Source organism: Ceratotherium simum, chromosome 33 (genome assembly GCF_057802395.1).
Source record: "Ceratotherium simum simum isolate JZ-2026a chromosome 33, ASM5780239v1, whole genome shotgun sequence".
NCBI classification, from domain to species: Eukaryota; Metazoa; Chordata; class Mammalia; order Perissodactyla; family Rhinocerotidae; genus Ceratotherium; species Ceratotherium simum.
In genome coordinates, this window is record NC_141932.1 from 7,898,965 (window position 1) to 7,908,629 (window position 9,665).

At 45.1% G+C, this 9,665-nt stretch overlaps 1 protein-coding gene across 1 annotated transcript; it reads left to right on the top strand.

Annotated features, from left to right (window-relative positions):
• Positions 1-7,750: 7,750 nt before the first annotated feature.
• On the top strand, positions 7,751-9,366 carry LOC147912764 (protein FRG2-like). The gene is made up of 4 exons (XM_087422342.1): positions 7,751-7,931; positions 8,231-8,308; positions 8,530-8,652; positions 8,906-9,366. Exons 1-4 carry the CDS (start codon positions 7,751-7,753, stop codon positions 9,364-9,366), a joined length of 843 nt encoding a protein of 280 aa, XP_087278468.1.
• Positions 9,367-9,665: the final 299 nt, after the last annotated feature.

The following is a 9,665-nucleotide window of genomic DNA, read 5'->3' on the forward strand; positions in this document are numbered from 1 at the left end:
GGGGGAGAGTGGTGCCCCTCTTCCCCCGAGAGGAGACAGCTGAGGCTGTCAGAGGACCCGATGAGGCTTCAGTGAAGGGAACCGACTATTCTGCAGAAGAGGCATCTCTGGGAGTGAGAGCAAAGCCCTGCTACTCCTCGGACTCTTCCAGATGACCAGCAGGACCTAGTTCAGACACAGTGTGTTCATAAAAAGTAGAACTTGGGTGGTCATAGGAAAGAAACTTGAGAAATAGACTCAGAATGGTGACCTCTGGGTTTCCTTGAGGACTGGGATTACCAAATTTCAGTTCCATGTTAGACATTTTATGGATTCTGAATGTGTTAGGACAGTCGAGCATTATTTTACAATGAGAACAAATTATCAGGCTGTAATTCCCAAGTGTTTGTATATTTTCAAGTGTAGCAAAGTCAGCATGGATTTATGTCCCCTCCTCCCTTCAATTCTGAAAGGCTGTAGCTCTTCCCTCTCTTCCCTGCCCTCCATGGAGGACTGATATTGAGAAGCCTTTACCAGCTTTCTCTATGGTGAAATGTGTCTATTTGTCAGTTTCATGAACTCATGGTGAAGTCACCATGTCAATCTGTGTGCTTTTCACTTTATAGAAAACCCAAGTCGAGATATAGTAAATCTTATTGACCACATGTGTTTATTCTTCAGGTGGCTCATATTATATGGTGATTTTTAAGATTTCTTCTATGTTATAAATTTCAGTTTCTGCTTTTTTTACTAGACGATCTTAAACCTCATATAGATATTGTCGATTTTTTGCTTATTGTTATATTTTACTGTATGTAGTTTTCTGGTTGCATTTTACACTGAGATCATGCCACCTTGCCTCAGAAGAATGTATCTCATTTGATGTAAGAAAAGTTACATTTACCTTTTGCCATGGTGTTTGATCCTTTGTCTCATACTTTCCATATGACACAGTGATGAAATAAATACCAATGTTTTTCAGATAGTGTATATTTTCGATAATGAAATGTATGCACCCATATTGAATTTGTTTCATTAAATTTGTCTGTTAGGAGGCTGTTTTCTTTCCGAGTCCACTTCATCTCCACCTTGACTCTTCTACACCTCACGGCTCTTGTTGGAAGTAGAGGATTGCAGTTTAGCATTCCAGGGAAGGGTGCCAATTCAATGATTTTGTATTCCAAATCAATTTGAACCCACGACATGGCTTCAAAACATACTAAACATTTTCTACATATGTACAAAAATTACAATATGCAAGCCACATCTGGAGATTAGGGATGCCGTTACAAAATGACAATATAAAATACCTAACATTAAATCTAAAAAAATGTATCGATCATATATGAGAAAGACCATACAAAATTTCTGAACTAGATGTAGGAAGACATAAAGAAGTGTAAAATCACACCATGTTCGTGGGTAGAAAAACTCAACTTCAATCGTCCCTAAGCTAAGTTAGATTTAATCTGGTCACAAACCAGCCAGTTCCATCGATTAGTTTTTGGACGTAGGCACATCATTGCAAAAAAAAAAAAAAAAAAAAAAAAAAAAAAAATCCAATCGGTGAAAATACAAATAAGCATAGGCAAGAAAACTGTCAAAAAGGGAAATAAAAGATTATAAGATTTTATTGAAGCAAGCTCCAGAGCTCTCTTGCACAAGGTTGTACCTACAGTCCTTAAAGTATCATACACTAAAAAATCTGTTAAGAGGCTAGATCTCATTTTCAGTGTTCTAAACACTGACGTGTTCTAAGCAGAACAATAACTACAGAAAGGGAGAAGTTTATGAGTCCCTCACAAATAAAACCACCAGCATCAGATGGTTAAATGGACAGATTCTACAATTCCTTTAACTACCAGATAAGCCAATGCTGCTTACTCATTTAAATAGTCGTGGATATTCACCACGTTTTTCTACACCTATTCAGGGTCGAATTTCCGCAACCAGCTCTCATTGCTTTTGTAATTAATGAAGAAGGTTTGAAATTAATCCTTTGCTTTTTTCTAAACACAAACATGCAATGGGATCCATGTCCACTGGCTAGTACTCCCCACATCCAAGTCAGGGATTAGAGCCCTAATGGTGGACAACCCACACTGCACAAACACACACACCGACACACAAACATTTACACATAGATGCAAACACGTGTATGCAGAGCACACACTCAAATACACAGCCATAGGCCCTCACACACTTACCCGCATGCTCGCATACACTTTCCTGAGCAAACTCACACTTGCCCATACACTCATCAAAGACAAGCACATAATCACATTTACACACACTCACCCACACTCACACATTCCCATTTGTATAATCACATTCACACAGTCATCATGCCCAAGTGGATCTCCATGTGCTCGTATATGGAAGAACACAGGCATCTCCTGAACTTGGACGCCTAAATATAAGGGGAGGGTGACTTTCCACCCTTTTGACTACACCCTGCAACAACCCACAGGGATGATATTTACCAAGTTCGATATTTCAAAGTGCTTGACTTTTTGGTGAAGGTACACAGTGGCTGGCAAAGTTGGAATGTTGCAGGTGTGTGAGAGAGCAGGGCACAATGGGAGCAGAGCGAAGAGAGGTGATAGGCAGCGTGCAGAGGGCACAGGGTCGTGGAAGAAGAGATGCAAGGCACTTCAAAGACATAGAATGGCCTGATACTTAACGATAGAGACAGGGACAGAAAATCGAGAGGGAAAAGCTAAATTGGACCCCATGGCACTGGAGTAGAGTCAGGAACGTCAGGATGAACAGAGTTAGCTGTAGATAGGTCAGTAGACACACAGATCCAGAGAAAATGTATGTCAACAGATATTCCCAAGGTCTCTCTGCTTAGAGGGGTTAATAGGCATGATACCCAAATATCGATGAGAACCCATAGCACCTACATCCGGGTTTCTAATACCACCCTCTGATAAAAGGCTCCTTGGAGAAATGGCTGATTCTTAGGCAGGAGTAGGGAAGAGATAAGATGAGCCAGGAGGCTCTTGTAGTGGCAAACACAGCAAGGAAGTGCTCCAAAAACAGAAGATAGGGGCCATATCAAAGGAACTCAGCAGCCGATCTGAAAAAGCTCCGGTGTTCTCTCACTACTTCTCTGACACCAACAGAGTGTCCCACAATTCAATGCAACTCTGACATGATCTGGCGTTAGTACAGACCCCACAAGTGAAGGTCAAAGTCCTTCCCAGAGCTGCCCCATTTCAGAACCAGTCAGGAGTCTCAGGCATTCCCAAACCCCCACACGTCTGCCAGCCAAATACAAATGTAAGGCTTCTAAATGTCCGCGGTGATTCCATTTTCACTAGGACAACTCGCAGAACTCAGGAAAGTGCTATACCTGTGGCGATCATTGATAAGGTTAACTCCTCTACGCGAATCCACAAATGCAGGCAGCCCCAGTGGCCCAGCCAGCTCACAAATCTAAACCCAGGTCAGCCTGCACTTATGGGAAGCACCTGTCAAGGAAACCTAACATACACCAATCACAATCCTCCAACTCAGCGTTAGTTAGCTTACTTTAGCCTAGAAAACAGGACCCTCCTGCCTTGTATGGAAACCCCAGACCTCCTAGCCACTCTTGCCCTGTTTGCCAGTTGCCCCTTCTAACACTCTATAAAACTCCCTCTTTCCCCAAATCCCTCAGAAGTGTCTCCACTGCTTGTGAGACACTACACTCCCCCAACTCATGGGTTGTTTTCCCCGGAAGGAAGGACATCAAACTGGTTAATACTTGTTTTGGTTTTGACATTTGACATCATTTCACTATAAAGGTTACCGAGAAACAGCCAGATCAAGGGATACGTGGAGCAAGATCTGGGAGGGACTCCAGCACAGTAGGTTCGGTTCCCCACTAGGACTCTCCCTGGAGCTTCTCTCTCCAGATGTTTTAATCAGAGTTTTGTGACCTGGGCATGATTGATGAAATCACTGGCCATGTGATTGAGCTTAATCCCCAGCTTCCTTCCCCTCGCCGAACTTTTGGTCGCTGACTGTTCCAAACCAATCATGTGGTTGGTCTTTCTGGTGTCCAGTCTCCTGTAAGCGCGAGCACACACACACACACACACACACAGACGCAGGCACATTTCAGTTACTTCATTAGCATAACAAAAACACTCCTATCATTCCTGAAATTCCAGGGATTTTGAAGATCTGTACCAAGAACCTGGGACAAAGACCAGATATATATTGTTTTTACTATATTGCAGTTCCCGGCCACCAAATCAGGAACCATTGAAGCAACAAAATACGATGCATAGCATAGAATTATAACAGAAAGTATGAAATAAGTGTAAACGAGTTTGTGCTGATATGAATACACAATGGAATCAACAAATAAACGAGGGAGAAGAGACATCGCTTTCACACAGAAGACTGGCAAATAATGTATATGGCTACTTAGCCCTCCAGTTGGTGGAGCTGAATTCAACACCTGTTCTCCACCCCAGACACGCACCACACAGCACAGTATCTTTACAGTGGAGAAACCTGGTGAACACTCTCTTAACTAACTGATCAAGATTAACATCACCCGAGATAACTCAAGCTCATTGCATGAACCCTCTGACAGTCTATGCTATAGTCAGATGTGGCATTCAACTCACAAACACATCAACCAAATTCAAGTTCAGTTAGGAGCATTTGGGGCTAACTTATAACACATATACATCCTTAGAGAGATGGCAGTCACTTAAAATATGATTACATGCAGGAATGCTAGCATATTTAAAGCTTTTTCATGTAGAAATGGCCCAATGGACCTGGGTTGGGGAAGGAGAGAACAAAATCCTGTTTTCACCGATCAGGAAAAGAAAAAAAATTGAGGTGAGTGTTGATGGTAACAAACACACACACACACACACACACACACAAAAACCACCTGCTATCTGGGATTAAATTGCGTGGATTTGTAGAAGGTAGATTTTTTTTCTTTCAAGTGTGAAGATGCCAACTGGCCTTGTGGGAAAGAAGGAGACTTGGGGGGAGCACTCTCAAATCTCGAAGGTGAGGAAGTAAGAGGAGCCTTCCATTTTATTGAGGTTCACTTCAACGGATATAGAAAACGTGGTGTGCATATACAGCGCGATATTATTCAAAACCACCAAAGAAGGAAATCCTGCTATTTGCCACAACATCGATGGACCTTGAGGGCACAATGCTAAGTGAGATAAGTCACTCACATAAAGACAAATACTGTAGGATATTACTTATATGGAGTCTAAGAAAGGCCAAACTCACAGAAACAGAGAGGAGAACGGTGGTTGGCAGGGATGGGGGCTGGGGATACGGGGAGATGTTGGTCAAGAGTACAAACTTCCACTAGTAAGACGAATAAGTTTTGGGATTCTAATGTACACTATGGTGACTATAGCTAAAAGTTCTGTGCTATATACTTGAAAGTTCCTCAGAAAATAGATTTCAAATGTTTTCACCACACACACAGAAAATAATTATGTGGCGTGTTGGAGGTGTTAACTAATCCTATTTTGCTATTCATTTCGCAATAGACATGAGTATCAAATCATCGCTTTGTATACTTTAAACTCACACAATGTTATATGTCCATTTTATCTCAATAACATGGGGGAAAGAGACTCATCACCCTCACACTGCTTCCTTAAGGCGTTAGAATCCCTTTCACATTGTGGCGGCTGCCAAGCCTTTCGCCTCTATTTCTCTTCCTTGGGATATTCCTGCCATGCACTGCAAACCTTGTGCATACTGTGAGTCCCAGCGTGGCAAAGAGAGTGGGATCCTGGACAAACTGCTTCCGTGCAGCTTGGGCGCCGTGAAGAAGTCCACCTCCCATCCTTAGGCTGGTCCTTGAAGTAAGAGGGGACCCAGTTCAAGTCTTTTGATGGAAAGCTGTGCCAGGTGGATGGACGTCATCTCAGGTTTCTTGACAGGTGGGTGACTTGTGAGAACAGATCCAGGACAGATCTCTTCTTGGACAGATGGATGGGCATCAGCAGAGTAGGATGCTGTGTGAGAAACACCATTCAAGTAAAATCTGTTTTACTCTAAATGAACAGTAAAATACAAACGAATCAAATACAAATAAAGGAAGAATCTATGAAAACATTTCAGAGTAAAACAAAAACAAATGATCATTTCACGTGTAAAGAGGCATCCAACCTCAAGGGTGGTCAGAGAAAGTTGAGTTACAAAATATCATGTTTGTTAGGTGTCCCTCAGTTGGTTAAATTAAGAGTTGACTCATATTGTCTCTTTTGAAGATCAGTAGAATCACACCATTGCATACAGGCTTGTAGGGGATGTCAATGGCCAATGACTGTATGCAACGTAACACAATATCATCCCGACTTTACTAACCTGTGAATCCTCTTTCCAAATGTTCTTCAACCTGCTGTGGATCGCCTCCCTTTTGTTGTGAAAGGGTAGAAATTAATTTTTTTGTATTCTGCATATTGCTTCTCTCAGAGTGATGGGAGTTGCAAGTATGCACTTCAATTTTGTAACTGGTTGTAAATTATATTTGCAGACAGAATGTACCAGTTTTAATGTTAGAATTAGTAAGAGTAAGTAGAAAGTTTGTGTAGGTCCTGCTTCAAAAAAACAGCACGAAAAACATATGTTTGACTACTTTGGGAGAATGTGAATATGAACCGGGTATTAGACGAAATTAAGAAATTTGAAACATAGTTTAGTGTTATAATAATAGCCTGGGACTCTTTTTCTTGTCTTCTATATCCCTGAAGAATTATTTATTGGAGATGATTTTTATGGCTCTCAACTTACTTATTAGAGAAAGCTGTAATTCTGGGACTTGCATTAAACCACTCCAGCTCCATTTCCCACTCAACTCCCATCCCCAAGGAGAACTTTGGAGAGGATGCACAAGAAGGGCGAGACTTTGGCACACTTTGCAGGGGTCTTAAGGGTAAACAGAGATTCGCTTTCTTTTCTTTAATTGTGTGAATGTTTAAAATTTCCATCATAAGAGCTTTAAAGAAAAGAAATCATTAGTGGGAAACTATGTTTACAATTAATTATTTTTCGTTCATTGCTGGTTTCATTTTTATATAAAGATATGCTGTTTGTCAGATATAGTTATAGCTAAGACTGACTTGTAAATTTTCTGATAGTGAAATCCAGTAACTTAAGGATCTAGGACAGAGCGTCCTCACTCTTTTGCCAAGAGTGGGAACAAGGGAGAGAAATACCCCATTTACATAATGGTTCTGGTAAATACATTTTTTAAAGTTCACTTTTCCTGTGACTTGTACAGGGTGAAATTATCAGAGAGAAGAATGTTGAAAAGAGATGTATTCCATGGCTGTGGAAGAAACCCTCCGATGAGCCTGCGTAACCCCTGCACCCGGGGGCACTCTTCACTTCTCACTTCACGGTGGAAGCAGAGGCAGAAATCCAGGGAGGCTCTTCAACAACTGGGGGTGGGAATTGGGCCCGGAGTAAGATAGGGAGGAGTTCCCTGCCCTCGGGTCCCTCTGGCCCCTGGCTTCGCTATCCTGCCTTTTGACACTATGCCAGGACCCTGCAAAAGGGGTTCCTCGTCTCTGTGGGTTTCTCCAGTACAGCCACAACCAGCAACATTACTAATCTGAGCTCAGCTGAGGCGCTGATGAGCGGCGGAAAGTGGAAGGTTTTCGGCCAATAGGAGCGAGCCACGCCCTGCCGAGGAAAGAATCAAAGGCAGGTCCATCAGGCCAACCTTCACTCCTGACTGCGGACGCTGGCCGGAGAGAAGGTCTTTCGCTTGGGCTTCCACATGGAATCAGCAACCGAAGACCAAGACCCCCATAGCCCCTCCATCCCACGCCCCACGGACCAGCCCACTTTCCAACAGAACTTCTTTCAAGAAAGGGACTCAGATGTGGAGGAGAAACCTTTCGAAGAAAAGGGCAAGTCACCCTCTTCTCAGTTAAGAGACAGCTGCACCCGAAGGCGAGGTAGGGCCCTGGGCTGTCCGTATGGACGCTGGAAGGAGGGGTGGCATCAGGGATACGGAGTTTTGCGTCTTCGGTTGGGTTTTATTTTGAGGTCGGTGCTAGGAAACGTCACCTAGCCTTCAGGAGGGCTTTGAGAAATGTAACTATGATCCCCTGGAACCGTATTACTCTGGTTCGCACTGGACACTGGCTAAACTGCTGCGGTGGAGAGAACTACCAACAAATATGGGTCAGGGTTGGCCTAGACGATTTTGTTGCCCCAAGGGAGGCCAGTCACTAAATTCCATCTTTTTCTGCAGAGTCAGAGCCCAAGACAGGTGAGGAGAACTCCAAAGAAACTGAGCTCAAAGGCAGAAACAACTGCATTGCTCCCTCAGGTAAGATGTGATGTTTCTGGGGAGAAGAGACAGGACATGGAGTAAGTCAGCCTCCCAAGAAGGAAGTGGCTGTGCTTTGACAGCCAGGCCTTGCAGATCCTGGACTCCAGGCACTGCTGGCAGTTTGGGTTGTAACCTTGGTTCCTTGCACGTCCAGTTCGGACTAGGTTTCCAGGGTCTCCGGTTGCAGGAAGTCACTCAAACTCCGACTTTATCCACAGAACCAGAAGGCTGCTCCCATCAGGAGAGCTCCAGGAAGAGGAAAATGGGTTCCGGGGACAGCGGCCGCGTCACAACAGGTAGGATCTTCCTTGTGGTCCGGAAGGGTACGGACAGAAAAGCAGGTAACCTATCCAGTGCGTGGGCACGAAAGGGGTCGTTCAGTGGCTGAAGCGGGTTTGGAGACTCTGGGATCCAGGGAGCATTGGGGGACGCAGGGCGGGCGTGGCACTGCCTCAGGCTAGAGATGAGGGGGCGGGAAGGAGCAGGAGCTAGGTGGGGTTCACGGGAAGGCGGAACGCGCATGGTGGGATCCCCGCCATGGCGGTTCATGGGAATTGATCTGGCAAGTCTCTCACCCGCTTACTTCCTGTGCAGGGGCTTCTGCAAATGAGCGCAATATGACTTTGGCTACAAAGAAACCAAAGGTCCCCGACGCAGGCCACAGCCGTGAGAGTGAAGAGACCCGGGATGCCTGCTCCAGGAGACCCCGGAGGAGGAGCACTGGGCGCAGCAAGCGGCCCAGATCCAGGTCTCCAGGAGACCAGCCGCCTCCACTTCGGAGAACCCTGGTGACCTCCCTGCGCACCATATCTGAGGCCATTTATCAGGACGTAGTTCAGGCGCAGATCCAGCAGGTGCATTCGCCGCTGCCCTGGGAGCAGCTCGCCCAGCTCGCCCGGCTCCGGGGGCCTCTGTCCGACCTGGTGCAGACCTTCTACGCCATGGCCACCCAGGCGGCCTATGTCTTCCCTGCTGAGGGCTGGCTGCTCCCAGCCCCACTCCCAGGTCCCCAGGGCCCAGCTGAGAATGGAGGAGAAGCCCGGAGCTCCTCCTAGAGGGGAGAGTGGTGCCCCTCTTCCCCCGAGAGGAGACAGCTGAGGCTGTCAGAGGACCCGAGGAGGCTTCAGTGAAGGGAACCGACTATTCTGCAGAAGAGGCATCTCTGGGAGTGAGAGCGAAGCCCTGCTACTCCTCGGACTCTTCCAGATGACCAGCAGGACCTAGTTCAGACACAGTGTGTTCATAAAAAGTAGAACTTGGGTGGTCATAGGAAAGAAACTTGAGAAATAGACTCAGAATGGTGAACTCTGGGTTTCCTTGAGGACTGGGATTACCAAATTTCAGTTCCATGTTA

Coding starts and splice junctions, on each gene's coding strand:
- LOC147912764 (XM_087422342.1), top strand. CDS start 7,751: ATGGAATCAGCAACCGAAGACCAAGACCCCCATAGCCCCTCCATCCCA. Junction 8,309..8,529: donor CAACTGCATTGCTCCCTCAG/GTAAGATGTGAT, acceptor CTTTATCCACAG/AACCAGAAGGCTGCTCCCAT. Junction 8,653..8,905: donor GGGTACGGACAGAAAAGCAG/GTAACCTATCCA, acceptor CTTCCTGTGCAG/GGGCTTCTGCAAATGAGCGC.